The sequence below is a fragment of the Heloderma suspectum genome, chromosome 5, assembly GCF_057233095.1.
Source record: "Heloderma suspectum isolate Gila_16-S chromosome 5, 16-S_ref, whole genome shotgun sequence".
NCBI lineage: Eukaryota > Metazoa > Chordata > Lepidosauria > Squamata > Helodermatidae > Heloderma > Heloderma suspectum.
This window is the reverse complement of record NC_139462.1, coordinates 198,944,661-198,961,195: the sequence shown is the minus strand read 5'-3', so window position 1 is coordinate 198,961,195 and position 16,535 is coordinate 198,944,661. Positions and strand designations below refer to the sequence as shown.

At 43.5% G+C, this 16,535-nt stretch overlaps 1 protein-coding gene across 1 annotated transcript in view; it reads right to left on the bottom strand.

Annotated features, from left to right (window-relative positions):
- Window positions 1-5,173: 5,173 nt before the first annotated feature.
- The window catches only part of LOC146345055 (macrophage mannose receptor 1-like), a 75,563-nt gene continuing 64,201 nt past the window's right edge, over window positions 5,174-16,535 (bottom strand). Inside the window, exons 28-30 of the mRNA XM_084859829.1 lie at window positions 15,509-15,694; window positions 13,311-13,352; window positions 5,174-5,397 (exon numbers count right to left, since the gene is read on the bottom strand). Of these exons, the coding sequence (XP_084715955.1) occupies window positions 5,174-5,397; window positions 13,311-13,352; window positions 15,509-15,694 (452 nt within the window). The remainder of the gene's footprint in view (window positions 5,398-13,310; window positions 13,353-15,508; window positions 15,695-16,535) is intronic.

The following is a 16,535-nucleotide window of genomic DNA, read 5'->3' as shown; positions in this document are numbered from 1 at the left end:
CAGTGGACAAGCAGCAGAGGTTTGGACAGCTAAGGACTGCAGGTTAGATAGGCGAAGGAGTATGAGAACGCTAGGTCTAGAATCTAGATGCTGAGAGAATTCTGCTACTTGTGGCTACTACTGCCAAAGCAATATTATGACCTGGCAACAACCCTAAGAAGGCAACAAAGCCCCCCTGCCTCCCCCTCTGAATTGTATGTATGGATTTGAACTAGCCATGTAGTTTTTCGGCTGCCGGCTTCCTTGTCCGTGTTGTACCAAGGTCGATTCCTAGATGGGTGTGGTGGGAGACTAGAGAGGGCCAATAGCCATGACCTACTACTTTGTTTCTATTGTTATTAACGTTCCACAGACTGCTCGTGCTTGTAACTGAAACTTCCTGCATCAGGGAGAAAATGGCCTGGTATCCTAAAATATTTTGAGAGGGAGTGAGATAGCACTATACTGGCTGGTGGGGCTCATTCTTGCCTTGGCTCAAGGGCATGAGCAATAGAGGTTGTTTTTTTCTTTCTTTATAGAAGTGGCAGCCCCAATACCAACGCAGCGGAACAGCTATTATTCAGACCTAATTGTTTTAGGGTGGGAACTTGTGCATCTGATTTCAAAATGTGTGCACCATCTTCTATAATGCTGTTTCCTGTAGCTATAAGCTAGAGACGTGTATTCCATTTATTTATTTATTTATTTATTTACATATTCTGCCTTTTAATATTTTTCAAAATAAAATATAATCAATAAGCAGTACAGCATAAAAAGAAACAAGACAAGTTAGCATTAGCACAATTTTTTTTTAAAAAAAGTCAGAACTTGCCCTAGACGACTCAAATAGCTGATGGTATGCTGAGCATGGACTGCAAGCTGGACTTCCAAAATCCAAGGGCAGCGCTCTAGTCACTACTACACCCTGCCCCCCGTTCCAATGTTTCTTTTCTGATTGCTTTTGAGTGTGACTGATTTGTGTGGCATACACAGCAGCAGCATCTTTTCAAGCAGAAAAAAAAATTGTCCACAAGGTGTTGCTATTAAGCCTCTATTGTATATTGCTGCTGTCAGGGTGGACACTGAGTCCATAGAATCCCAGGGTAGTTCTGATGCTGAGGAAGAGCAGTCGCTCCTGGAAGAGGAGCACGCTCCTCTTTCCCAGGACCAACAGCTGGCGGAGATTCCTCCCACCCACATTCCTAGTTTAGAAAGCAGTCCAGGGAGTGACCCAGCACAGATAGCAGACTGGGTGGATGCGCGGCGCAGACGCAGAGAGCGGCGCCAAATGGAGGGTGCGGAAAGGAGGCGTAGCGCCCGGTTCGTGCTCAAAGAACGGTTGCGCCCAGAGGATCGAAGGGAAAAGGGGAGGGATTCTCCCTAGTCCTTATATTCAGGGGTCTGCCAGTAATTGCCTTTCAAACGGGGACCAACTGTTCCAACTTAGGGCATAGGGATGCTGCTGCTCAGATCTAGTTGCTACCTGTAGAGTTGTTAGGTTGTAAAAGAAGAATAAAGCTTTGAAAAGAATCCCTTTGTCTGTGTTTGGACTTGGCTACTGGATTAGACTGAGAGAGCCTTCCAAGGAGCCCTTGACAGCTGCTGTTAAAAGTAGGGCATTGGGGCAGTGTAGCTGTTGACTAACTTTTACTGGAGCCCATTTAAATACAAGGATGTGCCTTACCTCAGAAGCTACGCAGGGTCAGCCCTGGTTAGTACTTGGATGGGAGACTGCCTGGGAAGGCTTGCTGCATTGAGCAGGGGGTTGGACTCTATGGTCTTGTAGGCCCCTTCCAACCCTATGATGCTATGCTTCTATAAGGTGAGTTTGAGGGCACTGGTCTCATCAAGAAGGTACATGTACTAATTCTCAGGATTTCTTTCCATCTGCTTCATTATCCTACTCCCAGAGGGGTAGCTGCGTTAGTCTGTTGCAGCGAAAACAACAAAGAGTCTTGTGACACCTTAACACATTTATTATGACATAAACTTTTGTAGACTACAGTCCACTTCATCAGATGTGGTTAAGGTGCCACAGGACTCTTTGTTGTTTTCTAATTACACCATTGCTCACTGTTAACAGAGAGTGTGCCCTAGAACACATACAATACTCTGCTGTGCCTGTTCATCAGAGGGAGATCAGTAGTGGTGATTAAAATTTTCCAGATTCCCCACCGCCTTTCAAGACCCTCAGATAAAGTCCCAGAGTCTAGAGTTCCCTGGAAGATAGCGTAGAAATCAAGGATGTATATTTGATTGGATGGTTGCTATGCAATAGTATTAGATGGTTGTCAAGATAATAGTATTGTTGTTGTTTTATCTTATAGCATTTGATCGGTATTCACACAATTGCTTGGTGGCACTATCCCGAGGGAAAGCAGCAATATAAGGAAGCTCATAAGCCAATGCTAATGTAATCTCTACTCCTCTCTAAACTTTGCACAACTTAGGGTGCAATTCTATTCAGATAGGTGGCCTATCCAATCAAATAGGCGGCCTATCCAATGCAAGGCAAGAGAAGCATGAGGGGATCATTCCCTCCGCGCTTCTCCTGCCCTGCATTTTTGGCTAGACAGCCGATTGCAGCTATCTAGGCACAGGAGGGCTGAGCGGGGGAGGAGGCTGCTGTACGACACATTGGATGTGTCATTTCTGCCCTCCCTGCCCTGGAGTGCCCCCCCCAAACACCCCTTTTCAGCGGCTCCGCACTCCTCTTGCGAGCGCAGAGGACGGGGCTGTTCCGCACTGCCTCCGAGGCAGCGTGAAAATGAGGGAAGGTCAGTTCTCGGGGAAACAGATGTCCTATGGCTGTCTAGCCATTGTCTAGCGGCCATAAGATTGCTCCCTTATCGACTTTAAAATAACTTGTATGTGAAATGCACTAATGCATTCCCAATGTGAATGTGTGTATTGGGGTGGGGTGAGGTATTTGGGAGACAAAACTAAAAGACCCAGGAGAACAAATAAACATTTATCAATAAATTTCAGGAAACAAATAAAACCATGTAGCTTTAAACCCTCATGAGAAATGCCCCCAAACAAATAAAGGGTAGAGGCACTTTCTAAGCAGAAGCAGGCTTCTGCATAAATATCCCTAGCTTGTTAGGGAACTGCATATGCAGCTAGGAGCTTTTCTGCACAAGGCTGTTAATTGACTTTTAATCTACTTTCAGTTTCATTGCAGAATTGAGATCTGGGCACTACACAAGGAATGTTTCCTTTCCTGCATAACCTCTAGGTGGCACTGTGATATAGCAGAATAGTGCAAATACCCAAGAGGAAATCATGCTTTCTTTCACTTTCATAATTAAATGCTGTATTTTCCCTGCTCTAAAAAAAACTTGCCAAAAGTGCTGGTTAGACACAAAAGTGAAACTGGAGGGTGACATCATCTAAAGAACCTGTAAACAACCATGCATTTGTTGATGAGTGCACTACAAATGCCTTGTGTAGAAAAGCCCTAGGTGCTATGCATGTAGTTTGTCTGAAACAGCACATAGATTGCACGTATAGTATCCTTTTTTTAAAGCTAAATTCCTAGCAACTGACTCTTCAGAAGGGGAGTGACAGCCAGATTGCCCCCCCATCACTGATCAGTAGAATTTTTTATTTTGATTTTTAAAGAGCTACATGCACCGACCCCTTCATGGATCACTGCCTTGTTGTGGCAAAGGGGCTTGCATAACTCAGTGAAGCCATAAGCTATGCTGTGCAGGGCCACCCAAGATGGACAGGTCATGGCAGAGAGTTCTGACGAAATGTGGTCCACTGGAGAAGGAAATGGCAACCCACTCCAGTATTCTTGCCAAGAAAACCCCATGGAATGTATTCACAACAAACTCTGGCAAATTCTGAAAGAGGTGGGGGTACCAGACCACTTTACCTGTCTCCTGAGAAACCTGTACAAGGGTCAAGAAGCAACAGTACGAACCGGACATGGAACAACCGATTGGTTCAAAATTGGGAAAGGAGTATGACAAGACTGCATATTGTCGCCCTGCTTATTTAACTTATATGCAGAATACATCATGAGAAACGCTGGGTTAGATGAATCACAGGTCGGAATTAAGATTGCCAGGAGAATTATCAACAACCTCAGATATGCAGACGATACCACCCTAATGGCAGAAAGCAAAGAGGATCTAAAGAGCCTCTTGTTGAGGGTGAAAGAGGAGAGTGCAAAAGCTGGTTTGAAACTCAACATTAAAAAAACAAAGATCATGGCATCTGGCCCCATCACTTCCTGGCATATGGAAGGGGAAGAAATGGAAGCAGTGACAGATTTTATTTTCTTGGGCTCCAAGATCACCGCAGACGGTGACTGTAGCCATGAAATTAAAAGACGCTTGCTTCTTGGGAGGAAAGCTATGGCAAACCTAGATAGCATAGTAAGAAGCAGAGACATCACCTTGCTGACAAAGATCCGTCTAATCAAAGCTATGGTTTTCCCAGTAGTAACGTATGGCTGTGAGAGCTGGACTATAAGGAAGGCTGAGCGCCGAAGAATTGATGCTTTCGAACTGTGGTGCTGGAGAAGACTCTTACGAGTCCCCTGGACTGCAAGGAGGTCCAATCAGTCAATCCTAAAGGAAATCATCCCTGAGTGCTCATTGGAAGGACAGATACTGAAGCTGAAGCTCAAATATTTTGGCCACCTAATGCGAAGAGAAAACTCTCTGGAAACGACCCTGATGCTGGGAAAGACTGAAGGCAAAAGGAGAAGGGGGCGGAAGAGGATGAGATGGCTAGATAGCATCACTGATGCAATGAATATGGACTTGAGCACACTCCGGGAGAGAGCGCAGGACAGGAAGGCCTGGCGTGCTATGGTCCATGGGGTCACGAAGAGTCGGACACGACTGAACGACTGAACAACAACAACATGCACCGAATTGAGGCAACAGTATCTTGTAGGCTCTTGGTTGCCAGAGGATAATGAGATGATCTTCAACATTTATATTCAGTAAAGGATATTGTCATGTTTTCACTGAAGAACTATTATGAATTCAAACATTCCACAGCATGAGTCTAATTGTAGAAAGCAACCCCTCTGTATTGCTGCTTGGGAAAATATTTTCCAGATGGTTACTTCTATTAATTTATTAACAATGCAATCTTATATTCAGAAGTATGTCCTATTGAGTTCAATGGGACTTACTGCCGGTGGTGTATGCCAGATTGCAGCCTAAACTTGTTAATCCCCCTGTCTGTTGTCCTCAGGAGTTTCTGGGTCATGCTGAAGAATAATCTCATTGTCATGATACAAAGAATGGCCAGCACCAGCAATGATTTGTTGCCGTTTCCTGCTTCTTTTGTAGAAAATATAGACTGTGACACCCACACCAATGAGGATGAGGGTAACCAGGATAGCCACCATCACAATTGTGCTATGTGCTGGTCCAGGAACCTCTTCTTTCTCTACCAATGGAAAAAAATGTATATAATGCACACTCACAAACAAACAATCATAGCATTAAAAACCTTATAATATATCAAAACTATGACTAACCCTTCTATAAATAGGATTTCTTTAATATTAAGTTCACAACACACAGATATCTGCACCTGATCATGTGTGTTGAGAACTCAGAAACCAAGTAAATGGACACCTATTGGGGAGGAAGGGGGTGCAGAAGCAGGGCAGGTGTGGAGACAGAACCAGGGCATGTATAGGATGTGGTCTGAACCTTCTTGAAGGGGAAACAGACTGCCTTTTTTTTTTTTTTTTTTTAAGGAAACAGGCTTTGCCAGGCTCTGAAGGAATCCATCCCAAAAGACGCTGGATGGTGCTGTGCAGCCGAACAATTCCCAAATGTCAAATAGGCCAAAGGATATCTGGCCCTTCCCCCAGGTGCTTCTTCAGGGCAGCTAGAACAGGATACCCCCGTCCTGTGCATGTGCATATGAAGGAGGATCTTCTCTCTTTTTTCCATTTTTCTTATGCGATGCTATGGGATTTCCCATTAAATTGGGGAGATCACTTCCATACTCCTCAGCTCTCCCACTTCACAGCAGCAGAGAAAGTTGCCACCACCCATCCCACCCCCAACAGAGCTTTTGTGCCTTTAGTAACTGCATAACTCATAGACATCATGCAGAAAGAAAGTTCAACTGTTGATTTCTGCCTGCTGTGTTGCTACTTCCAGGTAGAGTGTTTCCAGGTTAAAAAACAAAAAGAAAAAAAGGTGTCAGTCTTGCCAGTAAAATGATCACCTCTCATTATTAGTAGGGTTCTGTAGAATGGGGCTGGGAAAATGTGAGGTTATTATGGATATTGATTTTGTGATATGAAAGGTTGGAACAACTCAGAATTTTGGTACTCAGAAGGACGGAGTTGTCTACCATGCTGAATTATGCCCTGATTAGAGTGTTTGTGTGTGGCACCAATTATTCCATGTAAAAGGGGATCTATGTTCCACCTAGGGATGTACAAGAATTTTGGTTTTGTTTGCAGATAACGCAAACATGTCCTGTGTGCAATCTTGAATGTGAATGGAAGCAGGAGTGCTTTTTTTCAAGAAATGTTTGGAAATTTGCAAATTTGTGATCTCATTTGAAAAACTCATATTATATCTGTCTATCTAGTGTGTGTATGTGCATGTGTGTGTGTGTGTGTATGTACTTTGAAATGTGCATTTTTGTAAAAAAAAAAGAAAGAATTTTCACACTTTAGTTAAAGGGGGGAAACTGCACGCTTTTGAACAATACACACAACAATCTGCACTGTTCCTGTTCAAAATGCACACTTTTCCCATTTGAACAAGCCAAAAAACTGGTTGAAGACAAAAATGGGAGCGAGATGGAATGAGCTTCAAAGTGGTTTTTGGAGAACTTAGGCAAACTCAAAAAGTGCTGGTTCTCCCATCCCCAGTTATACCAGCCCTTCAAATATGGGGTTGTATTGTATTCACTGTAAAGCTGTGTTCGGTTCATGCTTGTTTCTCATAGAATCATAGAATAGTAGGGTTGGAAGGGGCCTACAAGGCCATCGAGTCCAACCCCCTGCTCAATGCAGGAATCCAAGTCAGAGCATCCCTGACAAATGGCTGTCCAGCCTCGTCTTGAAGGCCTCCAGTGTGGGAGAACCCACCACCTACCCAGGTAATTGGTTCCATTGTCGTATTGCTCTTACAGTCAGGAAGTTTTTCCTGATGTTCAGCCGGAATCTGACTTCCTGTAACTTGAGCCCATTATTCCGTGTCCTGCACTCTGGGATGATCAAGAAGAGATCCTGGCCTTCTTCTCTGTGACAACCTTTCAAGTACTTGAAGAATGCGATCATATCTCCCCTCAGTCTTCTCTTCTCAAGGCTAAACATGCCCAGTTCTTTCAGTCTCTCTTCATAGGGCTTTGTTTCCAGTCCCCTGATCATCTTTGTTGCCCTCCTCTGAACCCTCTCCAGTTTGTCTGCATCCTTCTTAAAGTGTGGTGCCCAGAACTGGACACAGTACTCCAGATGAGGCCTAACCAGTGCTGAGTAGAGGGGAACTAGTACTTCCCGGGATTTGGAAGCGATGCTTCTATGAATGCAGCCCAAAATAGCACTGGCCTTTTTTGCAGCCACATCACATTGTTGGCTCATATTCAGCTTGTGATCGACAACAATTCCAAGATCCTTCTCGCTTGTAGTGTTGTTGAGCCACGTATCCCCCATCTTGTAACTGTGCATTTGGTTTCTTTTTCCTAGGTGCAGAACTTGGCATTTGTCCCTATTAAATGCCATTCTGTTGTTTTCTGCCCAGCGCTCCAGTCTATCCAGATCCCTTTGAATTTTGTTTCTGTCTTCCAAAGTATTAGCTATCCCTCCCAATTTTGTGTCATCTGCAAATTTGATCAGCATTCCCAGCACCTCCTCCTCCAAGTCATTCATAAAAATGTTGAAGAGCACTGGGCCCAGGACTGAGCCCTGCGGTACCCCACTCATTACCTCTCCCCAGCTTGAGAAGGTCCCATTGATAAGCACTCTTTGAGTCCGATTCTGTAGCCAACTGTGGATCCACCGGATCGTTGTTTCATCTAGCCCACTTTGAGCTAGTTTGCTCATCAGGATATCATGGGGCACTTTGTCGAAAGCTTTGCTGAAGTCGAGGTATATGATGCCTACAGCATTCCCACGGTCTACAAGGGAGGTTACTTGATCAAAAAATGAGATCAGATTTGTCTGGCAGGACTTGTTTTTGACAAATCCATGTTGGCTTCGAGTAATCACGGCATTGTTGTCAAGGTGCTTCCAGATGGATTGCTTTATGATCTGCTCCAGAATTTTCCCAGGGATTGATGTCAGACTGACTGGTCTGTAGTTCCCAGGTTCCTCTTTTTTACCCTTTTTGAAGATAGGGACAACGTTAGCCCTCCTCCAGTCATCTGGCACTTCCCCCGTCCTCCATGATTTCTCAAAGAGAATAGACAGTGGTTCTGAGAGTTCTTCTGCCAGTTCCTTTATGACTCTAGGATGCAGTTCATCTGGCCCTGGAGATTTGAACTCATTCAAAGTAATGAGGTGTTCCTTGACCATATGCCTGTCAATCTCAAGCTGCAATCCTGCCCCTTCAGCCTGTACTTCGCCTTTGCCAGGGGGGTCATAGCCCCTCTTTTGGGAGAAGACTGAGCCAAAGTAGGAATTGAGCTCCTCTGCCTTTTCTTTGTCATCTGTTATCGTTTTGCCATCCTTATTTAATAGCTGAACCACCATTTCTTTCCTCTGCCTTTTACTATGCACGTAGCTGAAGAAAGCCTTTTTGTTGTTTTTAACATCCCTTGCTAACCTCAGCTCATTCTCAGCTTTAGCCTTCCTGACGCCATCCCTGCAATTCTGTGCTATCTGCCTGTACTCTTCCTTTGTTACTTGGCCTTCTTTCCACTTCCTATATGTGTCCTTTTTTGTTTTCAGGTCATCCCTAAGCTCTTTGTGAAGCCACATTGGCTTCTTCTGTTGTCTTCCACCTTTTCTTCTTGTTGGAATTGCTTGTGATTGTGCCTTGAGAATTTCCTTTTTTAAAAGCTCCCACCCATCTTGGACTCCTTTTCTCGCTAGCATCGCTTGCCATGGGACCTTACTGATCATTGTTCTGAGTTTATGAAAATCAGCTTTCCTAAAATCCAGGGTACGCGTTTGACTACACTCGGCTTTTGCTTCCCTTAGAACCAAGGACTCAAGTACAACATGGTCGCTTTCCCCCAGAATTCCTGTAACTGCTGCTTTATCCACTAAGTCATCTCTGTTGGTTAGGATCAAGTCAAGGATAGCCGATCCTCTAGTTCCTTCCTCTACTTTCTGTAGGAGGAAGTTATCCACCACACAAGTCAGGAATTTCCTGGAGGGGCCATGTTTTGCAGAATTTGTCTCCCAACAAATATCGGGGAAATTGAAGTCCCCCATTACTACTACATCATGCTTCCTTAAAACATTGGCTATTTGCTTTTCAAAAGTTTCATCCTTGTCTTCTCCTTGATTGGGTGGCTGGTAGTAGACTCCGACCACCAGGTTCCTTTTATTCTTTGCTCCATTTATTTCAACCCAGATGCTCTCGATGGGGCTACCAAGCTCTTCCTCCTGTATTTCTGTGCAGAGATATGTATTTTTCACATACAGTGCAACCCCACCTCCCTTTCTGTTCCTCCTGTTCTTTTTGAACAAGTTATATCCTTCAATTGCTGTATTCCAGTCATGAGAGTCATCCCACCAAGTCTCAGTTATACCTATCAGGTCATAATTTCCCTCTTGTATTAAGAGTTCAAGTTCGTTCTGTTTGTTTCCCATACTCTGGGCATTAGTATATAGACATCGAAGACCATGTGCTTCATAGTCTGACTTTCTTCCTACATGTGTCTGAAGACTATTATTGGGTGCTATCAGAGCTGTTCTCTCCATTACAGTGCATGCGCCTATGTCCATTGTTACCCCCAACATTACATCTCCCTTCCCTGTAGGATTCAGTTTAAAGCCCTCCTGATGAAGTTCTTCATGCTGTGGCCAAACACAGTCTTCCCAGCCTTTGTGAGGTGCAACCCATCCCTAGCCAACAGCCCATCTTCCAGGAAGTATAGCCCGTGGTCCCAGAATCCAAATCTCTCTCGTCGGCACCACCTTTGTAGCCAGTCATTCACCCGGAGTATTTTTCGTTCCCTTTCTATCCCTCTTCTAACTACTGGAAGGATGGATGAGAAAACTATCTGGGCCCCAAAGTTCTTGAGTTTCCTTCCCAAAGCTTCAAAGTCTGACGTGATCTCTTCGTAGCTCCGCTTGGCGGTATCATTTGTTCCCACATGGATGAGAAGAAAGGGATACCTGTCAGTGGGCTTTATGAGTGCAGGCAACCTGTCAGTCACGTCTCTAATCTGTCCTCCCAGGAGACAACATACCTGGCGAGTCCATGGGTCTTCGCGACATACTTGGGTCTCGATCCCACGCAGCAAGGAGTCTCCCACTACTACCACTCTTCTCTTCTTCTTCTTGTAGGCCTGGGTTTCATCGCCTCTGTTTGACTGACCTTTAGCCTCTTGCTCACTCTCATGCAGGTTCCCCTGTGATTCTTCCTCTGCAGGCTGTCCTCCAGTCTCATCCGCAAGTACCTGGAATTGGTTCCACAGCTCCACTGCTTCCACTGGTGCAGAGTGGCGTCTAGTTCTTCTTCTCCTAACTGTCACCCTTTTCCAAGGAGTATCCTCTATTCCATTTTTCTTCACCTCAGCATTTCCCACTGCCTCATCTTGCTGTTGCTCTTCAAGCTTCTGGTCTGCCCTTTGCTGCTGTAGTTCCCCCATTCTGTCCAAGAACTCTTCGTGTTCTCTTATTCCCCGGAGGGTTGGCAGTCGCCGCTCCAGTCCACTTACTTTTTCTTCCAGCAGCGTGATCAACTTGCACTTGCTGCAGGTGTAGGCCATGTTGTTCTCAGGCAAGAAAACAAACATTGCACACACCTTGCAGGTCACCACCACTGGAGAGTCTTGTCCTTCCATAGCCTCTTTTCCCTTTTTGTGTCTAGCTTTGTGATTGTTCTAGACTAGCCTGTGCCTGCTGCTCTACTCAGTAGAGGTTAAAAGCAGAGTCCCACTGGTGTGAAAGTGTGTGTTACAAGACAAATAAATGGAAAAAAGTTAGTTAAAATAAAAAATAAAAATAATTAAAAAAAATGTTAGGGGCCTCCCCCTTGACCTCCCCTGCCGAACTCCCCTGGCCAACTCCTGTTTGCTCCCCCTGTTCACTCGCTCTGTTCGCTCGCTCTCTGGGAGCTTGCCTGCTTCTGTAGTCCCTGGACCAGCTGGAGCAGCTTGCTCTGCTCTGCTCTGCTCTGCTCAGCTAGGAGGCGGGAAATAGACTGAGACTGAGTCTCATTAGTAATGTTGGGCAAAGAGGACTCTAGAATGAGTGATGATCTGTGCAAATCCAGAGACACACCAAGAGTAAATTGGGGAAGCGACTTGCCTCTAGAATTTGGGCCAGTCATTTAGGGTTACCAATTTGAAGGCATATTTTGCAATGATTCTTCAACATAGGCTAATAAGCTGGCAGGTAGGTGGAGCAATACCTAAGGACGTTGCTAGCACCTTCCATCACAGGGCCCTGGGCAGAAGTGTAGAATTTGAACCTGAGCGTGGGAGACTTTTGGCATTGTAAACTCTTCATATCTAGCTTGTTTCATTAGATCAGAACTTCCTAGTTTGGTGGTGGAGACAGTGTGTGGTCCCCTTAGCACACCACTGAGGTGTGTGACCTGGGAGCAGTGCTTTGGGAATGGCTCTGAGTGGCTAAAAGAATAGGTGGTAGGGGTAGAGGTCCTACCCAACCAGACCCTGTAGGGCACTTTGTTTCCCATATGAGGCACCTAGGAGCCAAGGGATCAAGAACTAGAGTCTAGCAATCATGTTGCAAAGTCTGTTTATTTGATACAGCTATGGCTTAAGTAGGATTCCATCCAGGAATCCTGTGGAGCTGCCCCTGCCCACACCCCTGAGCCCCGTTCACCAAGCTCCTGCCCCTGCTCGCCCCCTGCCCGTGCTTGACAAATGGGCTGCATATTTGTGTATGCACAAAAATGTACATTTTGCAAATGCACGTATTTACACATATATGAAAATGTACATTTTTGCAAAAATGTGTATTTTTACACACACACAAATATGCACGTTCAGAAAAATGCAAATTTTCACGCATAGACAAATACGTGCATTTTGCGATTGCCATTTTATTTTTCAAAAAATGATGACTGCGGCATTTGATGAAGCTGGGGTAAGGGCAGGCTGCTTGCTGAGTGTGAGAGGGGCTTGAGTGCAGTCTGGGGAGTGGCAAGCGGGGGCAGGGGCTGGGCGGGTGCCTGGAGAACCCGGACAGGGGTGGGTTCGCACATCCCTTGGCTTAAGTTTATCCTATTCCTCTATGTAGTGTCTTTCATTCAGGACATGGAGAAATAATAGCTAGAAATAAGATGACTTGTTTTGAAATACATATAATTTCAGATAACTAACGCTGTTACATAAACCCTTCTCAGCAAAGTTGCTACTCCATTTAGTTCTTCAATAAATATTTAGGAATATAAATACATAACCACACAATGACAAATATAAAATGCTCTAAAAGTACAACCCTATGCTCACTTATCTGTGAGAAACCCCACTGAACTCAGTAGGAGTTACTTCTGAGACAACGTGTATAGGATTGTACTGTAACTTTCCTACATCTTACCAGCAGGGAGGTCTTTCCAGGCTTGACAAGATGTATTAGGAACATATAAACATAATAATGTGCATAGCAATCATATATGTATCATAGAGTGCAAATATGGAAGGATAATTTTGTAGATTTTGGGGGTGGACAGCAAAATTTCTTAAAGAAGTTGGGCGAGGGCTTATTTTGGCAGGTCAATTTTTATTTTAAAAAACAACTTTTGGGCATTTGTTTTGCCACTGAGGTACCAGCAGCAGCAGAGCTCCATAAGGTGGCTGCCTGTTGGTGGCTGCCTTTTTCTTTTCCCCAACATGCCCCAGATGTAGGGTCATTCCAGACATCCCAGGGAGAAAAACAGTGGCTACCACAAAACAGAATGCCCCAGAATAATCCTACACCTGGGGTATTTGGGGCGGGGGGGGGGGATGGCCACTACCTTCGGATCTTTGTTGAAGCCGCTGCACTACTGTGAAAGAAAATGTTTGGGGTTTGTTTTTTAAAGAGACCCCCATGAACACTGATGCCTGCCAAAGTTAAGCCTCTCAAAACCTCTCAATTGATTTTGGTCTCTCAGAATTGTATCACCCTGTTTTTGAGTTCAGTGCTATCGATAACACAAATGGTTATAATTTAAACTGAGTTTTTTAAATTCAAAAAGTATCCTTACCTTCAGGTTTTGTAGGCTCTTTAATTGTAGGCTCTTCAATAACTATAAAATTAAAAAAAAAAGCTTGTTCTGTATAATTATGTGTATTGCAGCAAACTACAGAGGCATGAATTTTAAAGCAAATTTTCTCATCATTAGAGGAAGCTAGCATGCAAGGCATTTTTTTTAGCCCAAGGCTCTGATCAGAATCAAGGTTTGATTGTGAACCAGATTGAATTAGGGGAAAGAAGATGACGGTCAAGCCAAAGTGGCTGGCCTGCCAGTGGGTCCAGCCACCATTCCCATCTAGCACCACAGTCAAGGGTTGGGCATTTGATTGGTCAAAAAAAATCAGTCAAATATTGTCAAATGTGCAAGTATTAACTTTATTACAGTATAATTTAATTATCAATAGTTATGCTAATTACAAACAAGTAAGTTAGCTGTCACTGCGAAGCCATATAATTAACATTTAAGGCAGCCACCTTTAATATGAAAGTGTAAGCCACCTTTAAAATGAAATGTAAGTGTTAACAATGTTAGGTAAGGTTTCTATAAATGTGAGTGATTTACAATTGGCCTGCTGCCAACTTAGCAAAATTGCCTTTTAAAAACAGCCTTTTTAAAAATGGTTTTAACTGTAGACTGACATTGGTGGTCCAGGAGAAAAACTGAAGAGAAGATTTACTTAACAGTTCTTCTGTTTAGTTTTCCTCCTGGACCACCAATGTCAGTCTACAGTTACAACTATTTAAACAAAGGCTGTTTTTAAAAGGCAATTTTGCTAAGTTGGCAGCAGGCCTATTGTTCAAGTATCATCTGATAATATCTGACGATATTTGACCATGTTCAAATAACAGGTGGTTAACTGGCAATATTTGACTGGTAAATTGAGTAGAGTGCCAAACACAAACTATAAGGCATTGACTATAAGGGTATGCAAGAGAGAAAGGCGCAAGGAAAGGAGCAAGGAAGACCTCCAGATCAAGATGCTGGATTTGGCTCTGCCCTCTGTAATATCTGTTACCTACAAATTAAAATTACCTTGGAAAGATCAAATGGGAAGTAATTTATCTGTTTACTATATTTGTATTCCATTCTTTCCACAAAAAGCCTATATAAAGTTCAGAATAGTGTACATTTTTTCTCCCCACCATTTTACCCTCACAACAAACCTATGAGATGTGGGAGAGTGACTCCAAAGTCAGCCAGTGAGTTTAATGGCTGAACCTGGATCTCTCTGGTCTGCGCCCAGTATACTGTGTATATACTGCACCACACTGGCTCACAATCAAGATGTCTGGGAAGACCAGATCTTTTTTATCCCACTTCCATGGGGATTGAACTATTCTCTTGCACAGTTCTATTTAAACAACAACAACAACAAACAAGAAAGCAAAACTGAGGAAACATTCCTGAGTATATGAGCACAGTATGGGGCAGTTCAAATACCACTTTGTAGAAACTGAATTCTGAACATGTGGTGGGATAGGCCTGCAGGTCTATCCATCACACGTCTCAGCAGTACATGTGTCAAGCACATGTCCCAGCCTCAGGTAGTACACATGTTCCATGAACTCCTTATTTTTAAATGTACTTTAGGAATTTTTAAGATAGAAGGATCACAGGAATTGGACATACATGCACACAGATGCACTGTGTAGTCAACATAAAGATGGATCAGTATTAAAGATGGAACATTTTATCATTAGTAGCAAAAATCAATTCAGCATTGGTTCTAATATTACTCCTGCTATTTACTAATAGACAGAGCATGATTGGAAGCATCAGTAAAGTCTGCCACAAATTGAGAAGAGAGTGGGAGGTGACAAAGAGTATGATAGACAAAGTATAAGGACTAGTTTGAAGAACTGTGGTTTACACTAGAGATTGGATGTTTAAAAGACTGTGACAGAGAACACTGTGAATAAGACCCTTCTCTTGCTAGTAAGGACAGAACAAGATAGAATGTTCTTAAGATGCTTAGATAGGAAAACGTCCCCATCTACACAGTAGAAGCACAGAAACACCTTCTTTCTATATCTTGAAGAGGAGGGGGTGGGGGTCAGATATGGCAATGATAACTTCAATTAGCATGAATCTAGCCAGAGAACAGTTAGACTAGGACACTGATTGTGTAGTTTGATACAAGTCTAAGTCCTTGAATACTGTTTTGAATCAGAGCCATTGCTAATTCAGTATAATAATTTAAGCCTTACTTTTGTGTGTTTTACAAATAAATCCCTTTGACCGATAACGGCAGCGTGTAATGGACCACTCCCCCGTATGGCCATCCATGAAAATGCATATCTCTTGAAACTGAAGAAGACCATATTCATCATTGAACTGTCCTCCCTTCCAGTTGACAAAATCCACTTCAGTGTTATCTTCCCACATCCATCCTCCTGTAAAAAGAAATGTATGGCACCATGACTAAAGAGGGAAAGAGTAGCATGTTGATTGTAAGGCATACTGTATAGAAATAGATTTTAAAACAACACTGATTGTTTTTCTTCTCAGGCTTTCTGGGCATCTCTACACAAGTCTTTTATCATGAACTTGTGATTGGTCATTCATGGAAGTTTGCGGGGCCTTTACACAATGTCATCAGCCTCCAGGGTCTCTTCTGGCCTTTATAACCTTTATCCCATTTTAAGATCTGGGAAAGTCTGGCATTTTTTCTAGAAGTGTAATGAAGCTCTACAATGGCTGTGTGTACTTCTGCAATTCCACTATACCACAGCACCATCTAGTGGCTATATAATGAAATATATATAACTTGCAGAGAAAGGAAATCCCAGAAGAAAAGCACACATATGCATATGTAAAGGAGCCGATCTTAATCCTGCAAAGAATCTGGAAGCAGAAGCCCCGGTAAATGTGCAGGATAAAATCCTGGTGTAGAGAAGCCCTTTCACTTTGGAAAAAATGCAACCAACTCCCTACTATTGTATTAGAACACTGATCACACTAATATAAGCTTAAATCCTGCAGAGCTCGAGTGGCTTTTTGCTTCTGAAAAATGTGTGTGACTAATTTCTGGTATCGTCTCACCTCAGTTGGCAGCTTTTGGGTAGTTACATGGACACGCAGTGGGAGAGAAGAGGTGGGAAAGCTTGCACTGTTCTGGATCTAAGCCATTATTTGTATTATTTATTCAAAAATTCCCTTGGAGGAATCTCTGTTTATTGTTCTCATATAAGACTGTTTGTCACTTACCTGTAAAAGGGATCCGATTTGTTTGTG